At 45.7% G+C, this 23,732-nt stretch overlaps 1 protein-coding gene across 4 annotated transcripts in view; it reads right to left on the bottom strand.

Moving 5' to 3' along the window:
• Positions 1 to 268: 268 nt before the first annotated feature.
• Positions 269 to 23,732, bottom strand: part of FAM222B (family with sequence similarity 222 member B) — a 60,797-nt gene continuing 37,333 nt past the window's right edge. The window contains exons 2-3 of one of the 4 annotated variants that reach the window (XM_024737132.1): positions 10,622 to 10,743; positions 269 to 2,781 (exon numbers count right to left, since the gene is read on the bottom strand). In XM_024737132.1, the coding sequence (XP_024592900.1) occupies positions 1,172 to 2,781; positions 10,622 to 10,703 (1,692 nt within the window). In that variant the 5' untranslated portion in view covers positions 10,704 to 10,743 and the 3' untranslated portion in view covers positions 269 to 1,171. Of the gene's footprint in view, positions 2,782 to 10,621; positions 10,744 to 23,732 lie in introns of those variants that run through there. The other 3 variants (XM_024737150.1, XM_024737144.1, XM_024737138.1) reach the window with 3 other exon arrangements.

Here is a 23,732-nt window from a genome sequence, read left to right on the forward strand (position 1 = left end):
CATCCCATACCTCCTACCTAATCCCTCAAGAAAGACTTTTTTGTTTTGCGTTTTTTTTTTTTTTTAGGTTTTTTTAATTCCAAACTCCCATTATATCATCCCATACCTCCTACCTAATCCCTCAAGAAAGACTTTTTTGTTTTGCGTTTTTTTTTTTTTTTAGGTTTTTTTAATTCCAAACTCCCATTATATCATCCCATACCTCCTACCTAATCCCTCAAGAAAGACTTTTTTGTTTTGCGTTTTTTTTTTTTTTTAGGTTTTTTTAATTCCAAACTCCAATGTGATCATCCCATACCTACTACCTAATCCCTCAAGAAAGACTTTTTTGTTTTGCGTTTTTTTTTTTTTTGAGGGGGAGTGCGGGATGAGGGCAGCAGATGACTTAGGAGAGAGACAGCAGCGAGAAAGATCTTGGGTATGCTGGATGGTCTCGGCATTTCTCTAGGCAGGGAAAGGGAGTCAGGAACCAAGGTATCAATCCAAACACAGGGTTTTTTTCCCCTTGGTCTCAAGGCTATGGCCACATGCGTGCAGGATGCCCTTGAGGAGTGTGGCAAGGACAAGTGCAGTGGCTCTGGGATCAATGCAGATGTAAAACAAAGCCTTGAGGAAAGGAGAAGGGCTGGGAGGAGATGCAGACTGGGTCAGTTTTGATTTGAGGTCTTTGGGTAAACAAGGAGTTGGCTTTCAGAGCACTTGGGAGGTCTGGCTTCTTAGTCCCAGAGAGACAGACAGGGAGAGACCTAGCTTAAGTGGCTGGGCACTGACAGCTACCTGACCTAGGGGGCCCTTCCCTTAGCCCACACCTCAGTCCAAAGAGAAACAGTGAGAGGTGCAGGAACAGACAAAAGGGGGCTAGTGGGAAATGGCCGAGGTGGGGGTGGGGGGAAGGACTGCACTGACAGGCAGGCATTGGAGAGAAAAGCCTGAAGTCGGGATGAGGTCCCAACATAAACCCAAAAGTTGCTGGGGCTGGTAGAGGGGACGATGAGAGCAAAGAGGACCCCCCCCCATCCTCAATTAGATCCCACTAAACTCCCTTTCTTAGACATCTAAGAATGATCACGTTGGAGCAGTGAAACTTTGAAACTATCCAATTACTCAAAAGTAAGACTAAACCTAGGAGGGTGACGTATGATGTGTAGCTTGTGGAGGGCACCAGGGCTACCTATCTATACCCAGGGTGCTGAATATGAAGATTTCGACTATCTGTGGGATCAGGGGCTCGGCTGCCAGGGGCTCGGTGGGCCTTGCTCAGCACGGCCAGGCTCTGGTCTCGGAAGCAGGCCTGCGGGAAATCCCCGCTTAGGTAATCCACTGTCTGCACCAGGCTGTTCTGGCTTGCCGCCGGCCCGCCCCCGGTCCCCGCCCGGTAGTGGGCCCCAGCCGCCGCTGCCGCACAGTCGAGGGGTGCGCCCGCAGGCTGCCCGCTGTGGAACGGCATGGCGAGGTCCTGAGACCCCGAGCTGTCGCTGTTGGGAGTGGGCAGGATGTTGTTCCACAGGGGCTGGAAGTAGTGACCGTTAGGGTAGGCCAGTGGGGCTGCCAGGCCGTTGACTGGTGGGGACGGGGTTGGCTTCTCCAGGGGTGGCTTCAGATGGAAAGCCTGCGCCATGCACAGTTCCTGCGGGTAGGCAGGGGCCTTGCCCACAAAGCCAGGCCCCGCCAACTCGCGTCCTGCCGCATGCTTGCCTGTCAGGCCAGGGGCCGGCGTCCCGCCGGCCTCACTGCACATCTGCTGTAGGTGGGCCAGCTGGTGCTGGTTCCAGGCGACTGGCTTGAGGTCGCTAGGGTAGCCAGTGGGGGCTCGAGAGATGCCCGTGGGCAGGTTGACAGGGCCCGCAGCGGGCAGTGCGGCTGCGGCCGCGTGGGTGTGCTCCATGGGATTGACCACACAGGAAGGCATTGGTGTGGGGACGCCGTGGGTCGACACCCGCGTGCTTGCACTGATGAGCAGGCTGCGGCTAATGGGGCTGGGGTTGGCGACCTGGCCCTCGCACACTGAGGTAGTGCTGACGCCGGCCCTCGTCTGGCAGAACTGGCTGATCTGGTGCACGATGCGGCTCAGGTCCGGGGGCTGGCTGTGCTGCAGGGTGGCCGCCATGGAGAGGGGGATAGTTGAGGTAGACACGGTCACATTCGGGGGGGCGTCTGAGTCTGGCATCTTCCGGCCTCCGTGCAGCAAGGGAGTGGGGAGGTGTTGGAGACCCTGGTGAGACAGGGCCTGAGGGTGGACCAAGCCCTGGGTTGGGGCCATGGGCTGAGGGTGGCCCAGGCCCTGAGGCTGCTGGAGGCTCTGAGGGTGGGACAGCGCCGGGGGTGGCGGGATACCCTGAGGGTGCTGCAGCGTCTGGGGAGGGGCGTGGGCCAGGGTCTGTGCGTGCTGCAGGGCCTGCTGGCGGGCCAGAGCCTGGGCCTGGGGGTGGGCTAAAGTGCTGGGTGCCACAGTCGCATAGGGCGCCACTGGGGGGTTCATGATGGCCTCAGGGAGCAACCGGGCTCGGGTGCCGTCAAAGTCCTTGAGTATGCTTTTGGCTGGCACTTTGACAATGGCAAGCAGGCCTGCCTTGGTGGCAGCCTGAGTCGGGTAGGGGCTGTAGCGCTGGGCTGATGTGTCGAGGCCGTTCACAGTACGACGAACGTGTTTCCGCTGGGGAACCTTCACACTGTTGGGGAAGATTTTTATAGTCAGTGGGTTGTTTGCGACCTTCTTAGCATACGCGTCCAATTCGGCTGGGGTAGGATAGTGAGCAGTTCTCATTTTCTGTGTAGTGTCCCCTAGAGAGAGAAGGGGAAGGAGAGCAAAGAAGGAGACGGAGCTCATCAGTGCCAAGCCAACCAGCCCTTTTAGATTTCCTATTTGAGGGCCTGAGGGGCAGGGCGAACTAAGCTGTCATCTCTAGTCTTCCACTGAGACCCGGCCTCAGCCCCCACAAAAACAAGCACTGCTCACATTGAGTGAGTACTTCTAATGGACCAGGCCTCGTGCTGAGGACAGGCTGTCTCAAACGAATCCTTGCTACTGCTTTAGGACGCAGGTACTATCATGGTATTCCCACTTAACAAACGAGGTCACTAAAGATCAGAATAGCAGAGCAACTTGCAAAAGTCTCTATCTTAGAGAGCCAGAATTTGGCCAATTCTCACATGGAATTCTCTCCAAGTTCCTACCAGCCCATCCTGGCCTGGGGGTTGAAGGTTCTAAGCAGAGCTGTTTGTCAGGGCCACTCAGTCCCTGCCCCATGACACCCTGAGGAAGAGGGTACCCAGAATGACTCCTCTACAGTCTGCGGTTGCCAGTGAGGCATCAACTTTCTCTCTGCCTTGGCAGCTGGGGCACCGTGCCGACTGGGTGGGCATCCTGGCGCAGCAGACAGGATGCTTCTTTTTCAGGGGCAGAGGAGTAAGCTGCCAACATCCCTTCCCCATCCCCAAGTCACAAGTTCACTTTTGTTTACAGCTTACTCTAAGCCTGACTGGGTGAAGATCAAAAGGCTTTATTTATTTCCTTGTGGGGGTGACAATAATGACAGGGCAGCAGGGAGGGAAGTGAGGAGAAAGGATTCAGAGAATCTTTAAGTCCTGAGAGCCAAAAATAGTCTGTATTCGGCCCTTGTGAGCTGTCACTTTCCAAAATGAAAGAGGAAAAACCTGCCTTCTTTGGAGACTGCGGAAACACCGCTCAATGGGCCTCATTAATGCTAACAGTCTCTTTGTTCCCATCTCCAGTTGCCTCCCATCAGGGGGCTCCAGCGGATGTCGTGCTTCCATCAAAAAGGAAAAGGTTCTGAGAACAAGAGCTCTTTAAGGATGCCAGGCTCCTGGCAAGGGGTCTCTGCTCCCTTCTCCCTCTCTCTGGGGAGGGTCTCCCCTGAGTATACACAGAAGGTGCTTAATAAAGGCTTGCTGAGTAAGTACACAGACTGCCCAGAGCAGAAAAACAGGGACTGGCTGGGAGCCTTGGCTCGGCTAGCTGATTCCCTCCCCACTTCCTCCCCTTCTAGGGGGCAGCCAGGGCAGACCAAGGACTGAGCTGGCCAAATGCCTGGCTTGTGGCCTCAGCTGGCTTGGCCCAGAGGAGACCCCATTCAAAGTCACGTCGCTGGGCATCAGCTGGAACAGAAGTAGTCTAGTGAGTGTGCTGGCAGGAAAAGGGCACAGCGGCCTGCGTCAGGTGACATTGCTGGTTGGCGGGCAGCAACTGCTTAGAAACCGCTGCTCTTGGAAGCAAGAAAAGAAAGCTCAAGTCCAGAAGAGGCAGAGAGATCCGGACCCAGGCTCGCCGAGGCAGAACTTAGCAAAAAGGGTACAGAAAGGAAAAGGTTTGCTTTCAAACACGGGCACAATGCCTTGAACGTAGTAGGCACTCCCACATATTTAAGGCTCTGCTTTATTTACTGAGTACAGAATAGTTGCTCCATTCATAAACGGAATGTTTGTAAGATGACTGATTTGAAGAAGGACTGATTTAGAAGGATGAATGTGACAGTGACAACTGAAGGCAGGAAGCAGAGGGCGGCAGAGAGGCCTGGAGTCTCCTGCCCACTAGGCAGCACTAGCTGGCAAGGAGGACCCTTAATAGGCTTCAGTCTCGACAAAGTGGGGCCATTTTCTGACCGGTTTTACATTCTCCTGGACAAGAAGACACCAAGAGTCTGGGATCACTGAAAGATCTTCCCTAAACTCAAGGCGCCAGAATTCCATTACAAGCTGCCCTGGTCAGCCACTGTACTCTTGTGTGACTGATCAAAGACATGTGACGTTCCTACAGCTCAGTGTTCTCCTTGCCCAGAGCAAACGTGTAGCAAGTGCCTGGTAAGTGCGTTCCTGTAGCTCAGTGTTCTCCTTACCCAGAGCAAACGTAGCAAGTGCCTGGTAAGTGCGTTCCTGTAGCTCAGTGTTCTCCTTACCCAGAGCAAACGTAGCAAGTGCCTGGTAAGTGCGTTCCTGTAGCTCAGTGTTCTCCTTACCCAGAGCAAACGTAGCAAGTGCCTGGTAAGTGTACTGTCCGACTGAGCAACCGGGACTCGGCTGAATCATGGGAGTCTGAAGCTGCTGGGTTTCAGTTCGGACAGGAAAGGAAGGTCCACCCCTCCACGTTGGAAGAGCTTTCCTCCATGTTGATGGGCTTCTCTCTCTGAAGGTCAGGGAAGAGAGACTGGTACAGCGGCTTGCTGAATAATAGAGCTCCTTTGCTCCAAGTCAATATCAACTCTAAGGCTGGTTTTTTCTAGCAGAGGCAGAGGTATTGATGGCTTGGCCTCAGTCAGAAGTATGGAGTGGGACACTACACCGATTAGTTCTCTCTGTCCTGCCTCCACTGATGTTGACAGTGGTGATGAGGTGAGGTGAGGTGAGGGGTGGGAAGGGTGGACACAGGCTACAGTATGTTAAGGAAGAATCTCAAGGATGAGAGGAGCATATTGGACAAGAAAGAGGCCACATTCTGGGAATCCAACACCACCCACGTCATGTACCAGATTTCAGCCCAACCCTTAAAAAATAGCCAAGTTTTCCTCAGTACTTTATCTCAGTCCCCACAGAGGCACCCTGAAGCCTTTCTTTCTTCTGCATCATCTTCCTCTAAATGCACAGCTAACACAGATACTACAGCTCTGTAAACAACTTATTTAAATATCTGGTACCAGTGGTGTCATTAATCAAGACATAAGGCAGTGTAGAGAACAGAGACTCTGTGGTTAGAAAGAAAGAGATCCAGATTCAAGCACTGGCTTTATTATCTGACCACTCAGTTTCTCTCTCAGTCATTCCTCATTTATAAACAGGGATGATACCTGCTGTCCTACCTCACAGAATTACTAAGATCAAGAGATCCAATGAATGGGAAATGCTCTGTGAACAGGAACTATGACTGTCAATAGTTATTATTCAAGGATAGCAGGTTTGGTTGAGTCTGCCCACAGATGGGACAAAGTAACCTGACCATGGAAGCACTAACTGCAATACCTCCTGGACTTGAGTCTGAGCATTACATGTAGTACAGAAAGCACTGTTGTCTATTCTAGGAACTGGGGGGATCTCCCTGAATCCAGGCTTCCCTGCAAGGACCTCCCTGTTTATCCTTCTGTTTTGAAGATCGAAAGACATGGGTGGCTTATGCAGCAGGAACCTCTAACCTGTGGAGAGACACAGGCAGTGTGTGTCAAATACAGGCTTTGGAGTCTGACCCAAGTGTGAGTTCTAGCCCAGTCACTGAATAGTAACGAGACATTGACAAACACTCTCATCCTGAAAAGAAAGATAAGAGAGTCTCCCATATGGAATTACTGAGGGATGGATGAGAACATGCATACAAATATTCAAGACAGTGCCTGGCATATGGTAAGCGCTCAACAAACGTTAGCTAACGTTTCTGATATTTCTCTGTAGTTCATCCAGTCACTGGGCCAATTCACCATTTCCAGGTCTTTCCACTAGGGGGCACATAAGCATACAGAGAAGTAGTAAAAAATTAATTTCGATACTTGCCCTAGGCCCCAAAACTCTACAATGAAAGAGGTCACAGTAACTGTCTAAAAGATGATTTGACGACCAGGGATCTTTGGTCATTTCAACCACTCTACCCAGAAATATTTACCAGGCCACCCTATCTATATACCTGTGAGCTGGAAAATTAGGAGCAGAGGTTTGGGGTTAATGAAGAAAAAAATGTTCAAAAACACATTTTCTGGGGAATTGGGAGAAGATGGGTCAGAGGAAAATAGACTTTGCAAGTACAAAGTTCCAAAATGGCTGAGGTCTCTCAAAGCAAGTGACATTATGGAATAACAATCAAGAAAAGTTCTAGGAGGGCATCCACCTAACCACAACTGTGGTCTTCTACCAAGTGCAGGACCCACCCAGAGGCAAGATGCCCTTTAATCCAGCCTGAAATATGGCAAATTACACTTCTAGGTTGGAAAATGCATCACATCCCCCTATACATGTAGAAGAGGAAGGGGAGAAGAGAAAATGTTGGCGCTTCAAGGGAACAACCTTGTGATTCTGTACGTAAGGCAGCTCAAGCCTGGGGAACAGGGATTAGCCAGGTGACTGACAGTACTGGGCCAAGAAGCCACATATGCCCTCTCCTGACCCCAGACCCATCTCCCCTGCCTTGAGCTGACTCTTACAATATAAAGTGTACTAAGCTACACACTCTTGCACTGCTGGTGGGAATGTGAATCGGTACAGCCACTATGGAGAACAGTACAGAGGTTCCTTAAAAAACTAAGAATAGAACTACCATAGGACCCAGCAACACCACTACTGGGCATATACCATGAGAAAACCATAATTCAGAAAGAGTCCTGTACCACAATGTTCACTGCAGCACTATTTACAATAGCCAGGACACAGAAGCAACCTAAATGTCCATCGACAGATGAATGGATGAAGAAGATATGGCACATATATACAATGGAATATTACTCAGCCATAAAAAGAAACAAAATTGAGTTATTTGTAGTGAGGTGGATGGACCTAGAGTCTGCAATACAGAGTGAAGTAAGTCAGAAAGAGAAAAACAAGTACCGTATGCTAACACATATATATGGAATCTTAAAAAAAAAAAAAAAAAGGTTCTGATGAACCTAGGGGCAGGACAGGAATAAAGATGCAGATGTAGAGAATGGACTTGAGGACATGGGGAGAGGCAAGTGTAAGCTGAGACAAAGTGAGAGAGTGGCATGTACGTATATACACTACCAAACGTAAAATAGATAGCTAGTGGGAAGCAGCTGCATCGCACAGGGAGATCAGCTCGCACAGGGAGATCAGCTCGGTGCTTTGTGACCACCTAGAGGGGTGGGATAAGGAGGGTGGGAGGGAGACGCAAGAGGGAGGGGATATGGGGATATATGTATACGTATAGCTGATTCACTTTGTTATAAAGTAGAAACTAACACACCATTGTAAAGCAATTATACCCCAATAAAGATGTTAACAATAAAAAAAAAAACCGAACATATATTAAGCTATAAATATCAGTACCCCATCCCCTCACCAGATACAGAGTTCTGTGTTTTGAGCACCTTTTAAGACCCTCCCTAGGATGGGGGCAGGGAAAGGCTGAATAGCAGTTACAAAACTGGTTTTAAGGTCTCTACAGCTGATAGGCCTGGGCTCTGAGCAGCTCCTTGGCTGCTGGTTTCCAAAGAAGACAGCTTATACTCCACCTCACCTTAATGGTAAATGCTTAATGCGAAGAGCTAAGTCACAAGACAGGATTTTCTTCTTTTTTAAATTTTTGGCCGCACTGTGTGGCCTGCAGGTTCTAAGTTCCCCAACCAGGGATTGAACCCACGCCCCCTGCAGTTGGAAGCACAGACGGCCAGGAAAGTCCCAGGATTTTTTTTTCTTACACATTTTGGGAGAGGAAAAAGAAAGTAAGTGGGCTTAAAAACACCACTGGGTTTTCTCCTCTGCAAAAGTTTAGGTGTAGTTAAGGAGAGCAACAAGAGAGTCAAAGGGATTCAAATACACCGTCCCCTAAACGGACAGGTAAGCCTGAAACCAAGGAAAAAGGATACCTCAATTCTTTTTTTTTTTTTTTTTTTTTGGTGCAGTACGCGGGCCTCTCACTGTTGTGGCCTCTCCCGTCGCGGAGCACAGGCGGCATGTGGGATCTTCCCGGACCAGGACACGAACCCATGTCTCCTGCATCGGCAGGCAGACTCTCAACCACTGCGCCACCAGGGAAGCCCCATACCTCAATTCTTGAATATAGATTTGGGACAGTGGTTGGCAGAGGCTACTTGGGGACTGCTTTGGGGAGAAGGGCGTGAAGGTTCCAAGTCAGCAACTAAGATAAAGCTGCCAACTTGCCTTTCTTCCCAAGCAGTTCAGCCCCTGACAGGACATCTCTGGGCGAAGCCGTCAGAGTGCGCTAAGGAACCTAGAAGACAGACAGCGAGCTGCTCTTTGTTATCTTATTGCATGCTTCCGAGCACACTCCCTCCCCAGTTGTGTGCCTGGAAGTCTGGAGCCAGTCACAATGCAGTGAGCATGCAGATTTGGGTGGCCAAGGAGCCCAGACAACTTTCTCACCCAATTATCCTTTAGTAAGAGAAAAGCTGGGGAGGAGCTGGGACAGCAGGGCCGGCCTATTGTGTCAAGCAGCTGCAGAAGGAAGACTGTCACCTTCAGCTCTGTCATGACGCCAAGTTGGATTCACTGGCCACATTCTAGAACTAGCCAGGCTCTGAGTCTTACTCTCCCTCAAAGAAAAGAAGTCAAGAGGCCAGACCATTTTTAACTTCTGAAGATGATCTCACAGAGCAGGGGGCGGCAAACTATAGCCTGCAAGCCAAAACCCAGCTGCTGTGCTTTTGTAGAAAGTTTTACTGGAGCATAGCCACACTCATTTGTTTACATACTGTCTACGGTTGCCTGTGCCCTACGACGGCAGAGGTGAGTACGTGTAACAGAGACCATATGGGATGATCCACAAAGCCTAAAATATCTGCTATTTGACTCTTTACAGAAAAAGCTTGCCAACCTCTGTCATAAAGGACTCAGATAAGGTGCTGAAGCTCCTTTTCTATTAAAGGGTAAGCCTAGATGCCTCATTGATTTTCCCTTTTTGCTCTGAAAGGAAAGTCTATTCCAAATTTAGGGCCATTTTCACACTTGAAGATGCCGTACATGGTAATAAGCCAGGAATAGACTCTCTTCCTTGCACATGATGTAGTACAGGGATAGAAGGTAGGAATCTGGGAAAATACAAAGTATAAAGCCCCAATTCCAGCCAATGTAAGACAGGAATCTAACAGTTCTCAAAAACTCCGTCTTATAGCAAGTATATTAACAGGAACACGCCCAGAGAGACTGAGCAAGCTACCTTCCTATCCGTTCTGGAGGCGGAAGCTTCTTTACTTGCTGTGAACTGAGGGCCACAGCTCAGAAGGCAGACAGCAAAGCCAAAGGGAACTATTTCCAAGGCAGAGAGTGCTCAGAGAGCTCAAAACAACAGAACAGTGGATACAGTTTGTCTCAGAGATACAGTAAGTAGTCTGGACTGTGAGTTTTCATTCAATTCCTCATGGGGGCTCAAACTGAAACACTTCTTTGATATATATATCCTGTAAAACTCCTTATAGCCTTATTGCTTAACAGATAGCTATCAGCAACAATTAAAATTAAGATGATACACACTGGGGAACTCTAGTATTTAAGAGGATTTCTCAGGACTTCCCCGGTGGTCCAGTGGTTAAGAATCCGCCTTCCAATGCAGGGGACACAGATTTGATCCCTGGTTGGGGGAACTAAGATTCCACATGCCACGAGACAACTAAGCCTGCATACTCTGGAGCCCGTGCGCTGCAACTACTGAGCCCGTGCGTCACAACAAAGATCCTGTGTGCTGCAGTGAAGACCCGACCCAGCCAAATAAACAACTAACTAAATTAATTAATTAAAAAAAAGAGGATCTCTCTGATCAGAGAAGTGTCTCACAATGTTGACAAGTTTTGCAGCTGCTTTCTTGATGTCTGTGCTGAAGAATATCTTGGAGGTACCAAAATTCATGGTCAGTGTACCCCAAATGTGCCTCTGGTATAGCTCAAATGTAGGGAAAAAATAAAGGGTCACATCCTTCACTGGGATCCAGATTACTTACATTTCTGAAGTCCAGTGTTCATCTGCGTGTGAGAAAGAAGCTGCAAGGACAGGTCACCTGGCCCTGGTAGACAGGCTAGCATGGCAGACCAGCATCAGCACAGCGTGAGGCAGTCACTCACACTGCAATGACAGAAAAACAAGGTCACGGAACACAAGGCGACTCACTCCAGGAAGATGCCAGCGACATCGGACATGAGCAACAGTGGTCCAGGCTTAGACAGATACACAAGTTAATTAGTAGCATGTTGGCTGAAAATATATCTATGTCTTTATCTGTAGCACAATTTGCTCTCAACTATTACTACGGCTCAAATATTTCAGTCAGCACAGATGCCTGGGTGGGGAAAATAAAAACTAGAAAATACCTATCCACACAAACAACTGAAGGTCTTTATGTTCACAAGCTATAGATGCATTCGCTTGGCATTTGCATTTCCTGTAGACTGCCTCTCCGTACTGCTTTTGGATAAGCCCATGTGGCTGCCAGATAAACACAGGCTGGCTTTCATCTGGGCCCCAGCTGAGGCAGGAGCACAAAGGCTAGGGCACAGTCTCACTGAGGTGAAGGAAAAGATGATTTCTCCCTGAAAACCGAACAACGTTCCTGAAGAGCTCGCCCTCATAGGGCCCGGCTCAGTCTATTCTCAGCCTTGGCTGGCGGCTGGGGCAGTCAGACATTTCCAGAGACAGTACAGTATATGAGTTGCAAAGGCTCCCAAAGTCCAACTTATGACCCCAGTAATCTGAACTTACTTTGTTTTGGGGTTTGTTTTTTTTTGGCCATGCCCCATGGCTTGCCGGATCTTAGTTCCCTGACCAGGGAGTGAACCTGGGCCTTCAGCAGTGAGAGGGCGGAGTCCTAACTACTGGACCGCCAGGGAATTTCACCTGAACTTACTTTTAAAAAGAGGAAGGAACAAAGCATCCTAAGAGACAAATTAACTACCATTAAAGCAAACTCTGTTTGTATGTTTCTAGGGATTCACCTTGTTATTGCCTTTCACACAATTAGACCTCCAGAACCCAAAAAAAGAAAAAAATTGCTTTGCTCCCAGGGTAAATCAAGGAGGTGGTAGGCTGCCAGCAGCCCTCTTTGGGCAGGCAGTCCTGACATTGTATCAAGATGGCGTGGTTTCATCAGTGAAGTCTTCCAACAAGACTCACACAGCCAAAGCAAGCAGACACTGATGTAGCCTTCTGTAGGGAAGGAAGCCTTGTCAACAATGCAAGCTCCCTGTGTACCAAGGACCAAGCTTTTTCCCAAACAACTAGAATGTACTAAAACACATTAAATTCCTTTCCCATACTGCAAACCCCAGAAATCAAGGTAGCATATTAAGGCTTTAGATCACAACAAAAGAGGAAAGGGGGAAAGCTCAAATGTTAAACAAAGACCACAAAACCTCTTTCTTTCCCTCAGAGGGCCCTCTCAAGTATGTGAAACTACCTTGTCACGATGAGTATCAGAGAGCTCCAGCTGGAAAGGCCAGGTAGCTGAAAAGATACTTTGTAAAAGAGGCTACTCAAACTGTGTCTAAGATAGCAAGTGCAGAAAGAACTGAAGAGTGAATGCCTCAATGAGAAGGGAGCTGCCCCAGAGTTCTGGCACGGATTCAGCCTTTTCAGGTCTCTGGTGGGTGGGATGACAGTATGAACACACTGTGCCAACTGCAGTGCCTCAAGAAATAAAAAGTCTTCTGTTCGGGTCAAATGACTGAGGTACTGCTCACAACCCTTCCCTTGTGAATGCTGATCTCTATTTAATAACCTCTCCCCTATGGTCCTAATATAGCTGAGGGCAAACTCTAAGGAAAAGGAAGAAAATTAACAAATACTGGAGCCTAATATTGTGAAATGGACTGTGTGAGGGGCTTTAGTGATTTTTTCCTATTTATTTATTTAGGTATGTATGTATGTATGTCTGCCTGCACTGGGTCTTTGTTGCGGCAAGCGGGGGCTACTCTTCGTTGCTGTGTGCGGGCTTCTCATTGCAGTGGCTTCTCTTGTTGTGGAGCACGGGCCCCAGGAGTGTGGGCTTCAGTGGTTGTGGCTTGAGGGCTCTAGAGCGCAGGCTCAGTAGTTGTGGCACACGGGCTTGGTTGCTCCGCGGCATGTGGAATCTTCCTGGACCAGGGCTCGAACCCATGTCCCCTTTGTTGGCAGGCAGATTCTTAACTACTGCGCCACCAGGGAAGTCCTAGTGATGTTTTCTTAATTAGGTCTCCCAGCCTTTCTTGGAAGTAGGCAATAAATTCACTTGTCATCATCTCTAGCCTGGATTACTACAATAGCCTTCCAAATGGTCTCTCTGTTCCACCCTTGCCCCATCACCCCATCTATTCTCCACATAGCAGCCAAAGTAATTTATTTTTTTAAATTGGAAATCATATCAGCTCAAAAATCTCCAATGACTTGCCATCTCACTTAGAATAAAATACAAAATCCTAACGTGGCCCACAAGGCCTTCCATGATCTGTTACATGATCACTACCTCTCTGACCTCATCCTCTAACCTCCCCTGCCCCTCTTGCTGACTCTACGAGCCAAGCACACCCCCACCTCCAGGCTTTGTAATTCACCTGGAAAGCTGAGATACTGTGACGATGGAGGTACAAAAAACACATTCATTCAGCTCTCTTGCAGATACACTCTCTCCCTGTACTTTCTGGAAGGAACCAATCTATGAATGATCACTGTAATCTCTGATATACCTAGTAAATCTTGATGCCTTGCAACCAAGAAGAGACGAGTGGAGGTTGTGGATCCTAAGAGTTGACTATAACAAACTGCCCTTCAAGCCACAACTCTGGATTTCAAGAGGCAGAACAAGAGAGAATTAAGTCAGCTAAACTGTGGCAAAAGGCATTAATGGATTTACTGACAGCAAACAAAGGAACAAAAATAAGAGGTGAATTCTGTAAAGACTCCAGAAAGTCAGTTTTTAGTTTGCACAGGAAGAAGTAAATGAATAAGAAAGACACCAGATCTTGGGACCCTCTATGATTATGTTCCCAACCAGAATCACCCAGCAAGTCTAGACTATTCTTGAGCTCTTACTGGCATTAACTGGGCTGCTAAGAGTACAGCCCTTAGTTTGTGAACCTTTCTTTAAGAGTTCTGCCATCCTTAATCTTCAAGCCCCCTGAGCAGTTTTACTGAAGTCAAGAATCAGATTCTCCAGGGCAGGGAAGGCAGAGATGTGGCAAGGTCACAAAGGGTATGATGAAACAGGAAGGAAGCAACTTCCTTCCACAACCCATTCTAGAAAGCAGGGATGCATAGTATAAAGCACTCCTCTGGAGGCTTGACAGCTGAGCACAAGCCTTTTATTTAAAAGCTTCAAACCACCCACACATTCTGATTACCATCTGGCTTTTTCTTAAACATTAAATTCCAATACAATTTACAGCTGATATTTCCAGAAGCACAATTAGACCCAGAAATCAACATGAGCTCTACCTTCTCTGAAAGGGCCTCAAAATTCAAGTCCAGACTACTGAACAGAATCAAGCAGTAACCTGGTGCTCAGACCAAATGGGCTGCAGATGCCACAGAGAAAGAAAAAAGATTTCCTTGGCAGAGCCTCTCTGGGCGCTCTCAGACAGCTTTCCCACCACCAGCTGGTCTGCTGCCTCAGCAGGGGGGCGATGGTATTACCATGAGCACAGAGCTAAGGTGTCCAGACTCTCCTGGGGCATTTGCACAAGGGCTAGTTTCTCCCAGACTACCTCTAATTAAGGAACAAGAAAACCCTGTCCCCACAGAGAAAATTCAAAAGGACTTTCACCCATGCCCCCCACCTCCCCCGCCCCACCGAGACTGACAGAGGTTTTATTAAGAGTTGTGATGTTACACTCTCTGCTTTTCTGGGTGGCATCTGATAAAGGACCATCTCTGCCTTAGGACAGGTTTGCCAGTAGGAAAACCTCCGCCGTCTGTACTGTTTGTCCCTGTTTATGCTTACGGCCACTGAAGGGTAGAAAAGGAGGAAAAGGAAGACTCCTCTTCATATTTTTTTTTTTTAGTGAGAAAAGGAAGGGAGAGAAAATAAAATGCTAGCAAAGGCATTTTTACTTGGGGGCTGGGGGTGAAGCGATCTAGAGTAATCACTTCCCAGCATAGTCTCCCAGTGCCTTCCAGTACCCTTCTTTGCCAAGTCTCTCTCCTGCTTTCCTTTTCCTTCCCTGCCTTCAACCCCACCTTCAAAAAGAAACCCCCACCACCGCCGCAAAAAAAAAGGTTGACTAGCCCAATTTCTGATTCATGCTGTGGTTCAAAATTTTAAACCTGCCATTTATGGACTTTAATTAAAAAATGAAATTGAGAGCAGTGCCGTCTCTGAAATACCAAGTAAAAAAGAGAAAATGTTATGCCCCATGTTATTTGACTCCACTTTATAAAATATACCCAACAGTGAAAATCCTAATAATTAACACTGAGAAACTGCATTAATTAAGAGTCATCACTATCTCTGATTAATAAGACTTCTCATCCATGAGGTAAAAGGCTTATCTAAAAAGACTACTTTTCAATAGTGGGGGTAGAAGTTTTATCCTACTGTTCCCCATTCTTTTACTCCTGGGGTCCAAGAAATTAGGTTAAAACCTCACGGAAGGGCTTCCCTGGTGGCGCAGTGGTTGAGAGTCCGCCTGCCGATGCAGGGGACACGGGTTCGTGCCCCAGTCCGGGAAGATAATACTGCTCTGGGGAAAATAAACAGGGTCAAGGATGGCAAAAATTACATGTTTATCAAATCAGGCTCTGCAGAATCAGTCATCTTATGGTCTGTGTCAATGAAATAATTATTCAACCAGTAATTTTGGTCAGTCCAGGAAACTGTGAACTTCCAACTACCTTGTACTTTTCACTATTTACTCAATCTGAATAACATTCAGTCATTGCTCAAAGGCATCTTTCTTCTCTATCTTTAACTCAATAGGGGACTTAAAGCCACTTGTAATTGTAACCTCACAACTCTGGGCTGGGAGAAAGAGCAGGAGAGAAAGATGGATGTTCACTCTGGACTAACTTTGTTGAAAGCCCAGAACTATCCCTGCTGCAAACCATCTCCACATAGCTGAACACAGAGGCTCAAGGGGTTTGGAAACATTATTTCTTTTTTTAAAAATTTATTTATTTAAAAATATTTATTTATTTATGGCTGCGTTGGGTCTTCATTGCTGTGCGAGGGCTTTTCTCTAGTTGTGGTGAACGGGGGCTACTCTTCGCTGTGGTGCGCGGGCTTCTCATTGCAGTGGCTTCTCTTGTTGCGGAGCACGGGCTCTAGGGGCACGGGCTTCAGTAGTTGTGGCATGCGGGCTCAGTATTTGTGGCTCACAGGCTCAGTAGTTGTGGAGCACGGGCTTAGTTGCTCCACGGCATGTGCGATCTTCCAAGACCAGGGCTTGAACCCGTGTCCCCTGCGTTGGCAGGCGGATTCTCAACCACTGCACCACCACGGAAGTCCTGGAAACATTATTTCTAACTACCCTTTAGACCCATCACAACAGGGTCTGTTCCTATGCTGTTTCCCACCCCACCCTGGTCCCTAAAGGTGCTTTCTCTGCCAGTGCTTTCTTTAGCATGAATACTCTTTCCTAGATCCTCTTATTATTTATCTCATCTATGACCCAGTGCTTTCTCCTGAATTTGTTATTCAGGTCCTAGGAAAGTATTTGCCCTGGCCATTCTAACCTTTCAACTCGAGTGTGAGCTTCCAAAGACTGTCTTTTATTTATCCTTCCAAGTAACAGGGTCAGGAATGAGATTATTCATGTAACAGATGTTTAATAAATATTATTGGCTCACATTCCAGAAGAATAGCAATACACTTTAATCCCAGGCTCTGGAATTTATCTGAATTTAGGTCCTTGAAACACATGGATAATACAAGTGCCAAAAAGTGTCCGTGCCTGTGTGTGCATAGGTGCCTTTACTCTGAGAGTGAGAGAGCAGAGGAGACAAAAACTGCCTAGGTACTTTAAAAAAAAAGGCCCAGGTACTACTTTTGCATTGTATTGAAAAGTATCCTTTGGGACTTCCCTGGTAGTCAAGCGATTAAGACTCCATGCTTCCACTGCAGGGGGCCAAGTTCGATCCCTGGTCTGGGAATTAAGATCCCACATGCCGTGCAGCAAGGCCAAAAAGTAAAAAAAGAAAGAAAGAAAAAAAGTATCCTTTGGCTTCTGTACTTTCATCCCCATTAGGTAGAAATCAGTGTTCCTAAAACTGTGAAATGCAGGCTGTGTTCACTGCAAGCCACTAAATCAGAATTTGCAGTTTTTCATTATCCTATGTAATAGCCTTCAGTTTCCTATCAGGGCTGTATCACTAGAACTTAAGCTGAACAATTTTAGAAAGGTAGACTGACCTTTGTATTTAACCACATTCATCATCACAAGCAGAGCTCTCAAGCTGGGTAGAATTTTACTCATAAGTACCTGGGACTGTGCCCAGCAAGACAATGAGAATAACAACGAGAAGAAACCGCTTCCTTGAGATAATACACAAATATTGGATTTTTACCTTTTACGATTTCCTGTAGAAACTTGTATCAAATCAGAAAGTTTCTGATTATTACTCAGATTAAATATAATTGAACAAATAACCTATAATTATGTGGCAGTTTTTAATCTTCAAAGCCCACATCACACATGAGTCCATGAAAAGCTGCCAGAGAAGCACAGATCTCACATCCAGATGGGGAAACTGAGGCATCAGAGCTAAATCATTAAAAAAAAAGGAAACCTGTAGGAAAGATATCAAAGTTGGGTGCAATTTTAAGACTCAGGGTGTCTAAAAAGTCCTTTAATAGGCCTTGACTGAGCCCAAAACAAGTCAGATCATAGACAGGTATTCATTCTGGTTAAAATGAAAAAGGCAGTTCCTCAGTATAGCTTCTGTAATTTTATAGATCAAAGACAACATGGAAAAAGAATGTGAAGAATTTAGCAGGCTGTTAAAAAACTCTGGCAAGCATGTGTTTAAAGAACATCTAAATGAGCTGCTTACTCACACCCCTTCTCCTCCCCTCACCTGCACAGAGGCCGCATTCTCTAGTGACTCCCTTGCCTCAGAATCACCTCGCCAGAGTAGGCCCCCTAACTCAGTCTAGAGTCTGGCTTTCAAGTTTGAAGGGTGACAGAAATTTAAGAGACTTAAGGTCATTTAGAAAGCCTGCTTCATTTTTTTAAAAATGTGTTTTATTGAAGTTGATTTACAATGTTGTGTTAATTTCTGCTGTACAGCAAAGTGATTCAGTTATACATATATATATACATTCTCTTTCATATTCTTTTCAGTAGAACCTTGTTGTGTATCCAGTCTATATTTAATAATAGTTTGCATCTGCTAATCCCAAACTCCCAGTCCATCCCTCCCCCACACACCCCCTTTGGCAACCACAAGTCTGTTCTCTACGTCTGTGAGTCTGTTTCTGTTTCATAGGTAAGTTCATTTGTGTCATATTTTAGATTCCACATATAAGTGATATCGTATGGTATTTGTCTTTCTTTTCTTTTTTTCTTTTTTTTTTTGGCCAAGCTGCATGGCTTGCAGGGTCTCAGTTCCCCAACTAGGGATCAAACCCAGGCCACGGCAGTGAAAGCCCAGAATCCTAACCACTAGGCCACTAGGGAACTCCCCTTGTCTTTCTCTTTCTGACTTACTTCACTTAGCATGATAATCTCTAGATTCATCCATGTTGCTGCAAACGGCATTATTTCACTCTTTTTTATAAGCCTGCTCCATTCTGAATACGTAACTACAAGACACTATTATTATTTATTTTACTAAATAAATTTATTTTAAAATTTTTGGCTGCATCAGGTCTTCGTTGCTGTGTACAGGCTTTCTCTAGTTGTGGTGAGCAAGGGTTTCTCATTGTAGTGGCTTCTCTTGTTTCGGAGCACGGCTCTAGGCGCGCGGGCTTCAGCAGTTGCAGCACGCAGGCTCAGTAGTTGTGGCTTGTGGGCTCTAGAGTGCAGGCTCAGTAGTTGTGGCGCATGGCCTTAGTTGCTCCGCGGCATGTGGGATCTTCCCAGACCAGGGCTCGAACCCGTGTCCCCTGCATTGGCAGGCGGATTCTTAACCACTGCACCACCAGAGAAGTCCCTACAAGGTATTATTCTAAAACAAATCTAGATGAGAGTGTTTGGACCTGTGTGTGCTTCTGTTTCCTCACCCCGGTGCCAAGGTATCTTCTTTTCTGGGTCTAAAGTGCCTAATCCAAAGTTCACTGCTGGGTTTAGAAATTTCAAGAGACATTTATAAACCCATATTTTTGCTATGTAATGAGTAACACTGATTTATACTGCCTAACAGAGTAGTTTGTCAAAACTGCAGAGAATGGTTTTAATGAAATTTTGAAGAGGCGTTGAAGAGTTATGAATGGAAGCAGTGAAAGGAGACAGGATCCACAGCAACATCTGAATGCATGTGCGTGGACTGAAGACACAACTCCCACCAAAGTCGTTGGAGAAATATAAGCAAGTACTAAACATATAAAGAAATGGTGCAACTATCTAATATTTAAAGAAATGTAAATTAAATAGAATGACATTTTATTTTTTGATTAAAAATTGACAAACATGTTTGGAAAAAAATCTAGAACACAGTGAGTCAAGGATACAGTGAAGAGTCAGTAAAGTGAGATGTTAGATTGACACATTCTTTCTAGAAATAAATATGAAGTTTTTAAAATATTCATACTCCTGATATGGTAACTACACTTCTAAAGTCTAACTTAAGGAACTAATCAGAAATGTAAACAAAGATTTCCATACAACTCTCTTTACTGTAGTATGGTTCATAATTGTGCAAAAACTCCAACAATCTAAATGTCCAAAAGTAAGAAAATCGTTATATAAATTACGGGCTATTCATCTATTAAAATTAGTATGAACCTCCCAAACTAAAAAATATATATTGTTAAAAAATATCTAAGGACAGGGCTTCCCTGGTGGCGCAGTGGTTGGGAGCCTGCCTGCCGATGCAGGGGACACAGGTTCAGTGTAATAATAATTTTGTAAAATTTATTATATATACATAAAAATTATGAAGTCATTTGTATTTCACCATTAAATGTATTACAGCACTTTGTGGGGATAAATTCTCATTCCTGGACTATCTAGTTCAGGATAACATTCTACTTAGCTTTCATTTCTTGAATATAAAACGAACAGAGCCAAGGAAGTAACTTAGGAAAAAACTGGGTGGCAAGGGCAGTCATTTTCTCATAAGTTTTCAAAAGGGGAAAATTCACATATAGATAAGTGTCAAATGAAGCTCAAATCACCTGAAGAAATCTGGATTAACAAGAGGCACATCAAAGTGGTTACGAGACAAGACTGAGTTTGACTCTCAGCTCTGCTGCTTACCAGCTATGTGACCTTGGGAAAGAAACAACTTCATCTGTAAAATGGACCTAATTCATGGGATTGTTGTAAGAATTAAATGAGTTTAATATACTCAAGTGCTTAGGACACCAGTGCCTGAACATTATTCAAATGTTGGCTCTTACCACTTTCTTAATCTATCAAAATCCAGGTCACTTTTTATTTTGCCAACACAACTAAACCACCACCTTACATTTTATATAGTTCTTTATACTCTGAAACATGTTTGCATACACTATTTCACTTGAAATTTAAAACAACCTTTTAATCTATATGGAATAAGTATCATTCCCTTTCCATAGATTAGCAGGTTTAGAAAGATTAGGTAACTTGTCTAGTGATATGTAGCTGGGATAGTGGACCTCATATCGACTCTCTGTCATAACTCCTAGACTTGTGGCTCATTCCATTAGACAAGTATTTTCTAATCTGTAGGCCTGACCAGCCTTTAAAAAAAAAAAAAAAAATCACAAAGTAACAGTAGGAATGCTTATTGTTTCATGACTCTAGTCCAGCTATTTAAATTATGTGTGTATTTATTGGGATGCAGTCTTTATTGTGGGCACAGATGAAGATGTTCGAAAAACACTGCACTATACCACGGCTGCCTCTCAAGTCTTTATTTATTCGGTACCTATCACAGCCCTCTTCTTACACTTATTTTTTTTTTTTTTTTTTGCGGTACGCGGGCCTCTCACTGTTGTGGCCCCTCCGGTTGCGGAGCACAGGCTCCGGACGCGCAGGCTCAGCGGCCATGGCTCATGAGCCTACCCGCTCCCTGGCATGCGGGATCTTCCCGGACCGGGGCACGAACCCGTGTCCCCTGTATGAACCCGTGTCCCCTGTATCGGCAGGCGGACTCTCAATCATTGCGCCACCAGGGAAGCCCTTCCTACACTATTATATACAACAAAAACATACAATTCTAAGCCATGGTTTTGTTTTTTAAGTGTAATTATCGACTTTCCTATGGATTTGGGGAACGACTTGTCCCACATCAGCACTTCGCTCTGTAACTCTATTATACTATTATACTCTGTAACTCTTCGGCTAGCCTAACACTTTGGAATCAGCTTTTAGTGAAAATTCCTTTTTAAAAAAAAGGGGCGGGGCAGCAACTATAACCAAGGTAAGACTGCAGTGGGAAAGTGACTACATAAAGGCAAAGAAACACTTTAGGTTCGAGTGGTCAGACTTTCTTCCCCAGGGGAAAGCTCTATCATTCACACTGAGGAAACTGTATCAGAGAATACTACAAGTAATGATCAAACACAGTTATCTCTCATTCTCAACCCTCGCACAGAAAACTCTTCCCTTCCTATTCTCATGCTCTTTCCTGAATGTGAGAAGTAAACCTTGCCTAACTGTGAACGTACTCTCAACTCATACCTTTTCAAAGTCTGTTTCCATTTTGGACATGCATACTATGACGGAAGCTGGGCATCATACAGCCCACCAAGGTCTCTGACAGGAAGCATCCCTCTGCTCTTTAAGATGTTCTAAATTTGGGGGGCTGAAAAGGAGCTCACACTTTTCCATGGCTATGCATCTAGTATATCCACCATATATTCATTTGGTCTGTTACCTTCTTAGAACTAGTTCTCTGTACACAATACCTTGAGCTTATGTACCTTAGATTTCTAGTGTAGAGTTTCGGTAAGGCTAGTAAATTCAGCGCAGGTAGGGAATGAAGTTATGCTTACAGTAAACACATCACCCTTCACTGCATTTAGTATTATTAGGGTTGGTTTGGCAATAGGCAGATTTTAAGGTAATAGGGCGAGGCATGACTGATACACTAATACGTTCTGTTCATTTAGGCCCTTCCTTCTGCCCCAGCCTGAGTAGAGGACCATGAGGAATTCTGATGTATAACAACTTTGGGGGAGGGTTTCTATAGCCTTAGTGAAAATCAAAAGAGCTTGCCTTGCCATTTCACTAAGACTCACTATCACTTGAAGCTTTATGGCTCACACTCCACATATCCAAGGAATTTCCAGGCTTCTGAAACCTACGGTGTTTCTGAAAGCAGGAGAGGCTGCTAAACCTCAAAAGGACCCAGGAACTGAAAGCTTACTGAGGAAGAGGAGCAACACCTCCTCCCACACCCTGCAAACTACCACAACTGGATAATGAAATTCAGAATACTGGCTGTAGCCACAGCAAGAAGAGAGAACAGAGAGACAGTCCCTGTCCCTGCTGGAAGGATACTTTGATAGCTAGAGTAAACACCCACAGAAATAAGATTCTGAACTTAGCTTTAGGAGGCTTCCTCATTTCAGGAACTGCCTTAGGAAACAAAACAAAAACTAACAAAGTAGTTTTAAATTTTTCAAGGACTCAAAGTACTACAGCTCACTCACAGATCAACCCATCAGCAGACTGGCCCTGAGAAATGCCATAATCATTCATCATTGTTATATGTCAGTGTGTGACCGGTTCTAACTGGTCAAACATGTGTCTTATACAAAATATTAAGTGCCACCCAAACAAAGCAATTTAACTCAAGATTATTTTAGCACTAAGTGAATCAGGGAAAAGTATATAAATACACGTTTTATCTTACAGATGTCTAAATGAGCTGTCTTCCTTTACCTCAAAGATACCTCAAAGAAATGGCTAACACTACACAAATTAACATTTTATAGACAGTGGCAGAAAACAAGTTCACAGCTCTTCTATTCCTGGTACATGCCTCCTTTACTCAGGGTACCCATTCACTGTCCTAATTTCAACTCCGTCAACTTCTCGCTCTGCGGTCTCCCTCACCAACTAAGTGTCCTAACCAACTTTCACCCAGTTCCCTCTGTTTCAACTGGATTAGAAAGAGAAGGTACCCAAACAGAGTACAGAGCGAGGAGGGTATCCACAAAGTTGAGGGTGGGGAGCCCTGATGTGGGGAGCCAGAACCCAAGTGGCGTGAGAACATCCCCAGAGGGGATGGACGCAGCGACTACTTCCCATTCAATAACAATGAGCCCCAATAGGGTCTGCTCAGATCTTGGCTTCTAAATACTAAATCCTCCGTAACAGGAACAAAGGCGCCTTGGAGAAATGGCTGAGGCAGAGAAAGTACTAGATGAGGCTGGTGCATACTACTGTGTAGGAAAGGAAGTGCTCAAAGAATAATGGTGACATGTCAAAGAACACAGAAGCTACAGGATGCTCAGCTGGTGAGGGAAACTCCAGAAAGATAAGTTTACACAGTAGAAATTAGGAGGGAACAGAGAATGGATACACTGAGTGAAGGAGGCATATACTAGGAATAGAATAATTAGAAACTTTTTTTTCTACCACTGTTCAAAAGATGTTAGTTTGGGTTAGTGTCAGCCAAACCTTTGAAATAAAAGGACAGCAAATCACTTAGGCATCTTTAAGGTTAAACATATAGTTATGTATTTTTTTTTTCCTGATTTACTGGCAAAATCTGGGATAATTTGAACATCAAAGTAAATAAAGAGGGCTTCCCTGGTGGCGCAGTGGTTGAGAGTCCGCCTGCCGATGCAGGGGACGCGGGTTCGTGCCCCGATGCTGGAAGATCCCACGTGCCGCCGAGCGGCGGCTGGGCCCGTGAGCCATGGAAGCTGAGCCTGCGTGTCTGGAGCCTGTGCTCCGCAACGGGAGAGGCCACAACAGTGAGAGGCCCGCGTACCGCAAAAAAAAAAAAAAAAAAAAAAAAAAAAAAAAAAAGAAAAAAAAAAAAAACAACAAAAT

The sequence above is a fragment of the Neophocaena asiaeorientalis genome, unplaced genomic scaffold (assembly GCF_003031525.2).
Source record: "Neophocaena asiaeorientalis asiaeorientalis breed wild unplaced genomic scaffold, Neophocaena_asiaeorientalis_V1.1 scaffold129, whole genome shotgun sequence".
NCBI lineage: Eukaryota > Metazoa > Chordata > Mammalia > Artiodactyla > Phocoenidae > Neophocaena > Neophocaena asiaeorientalis.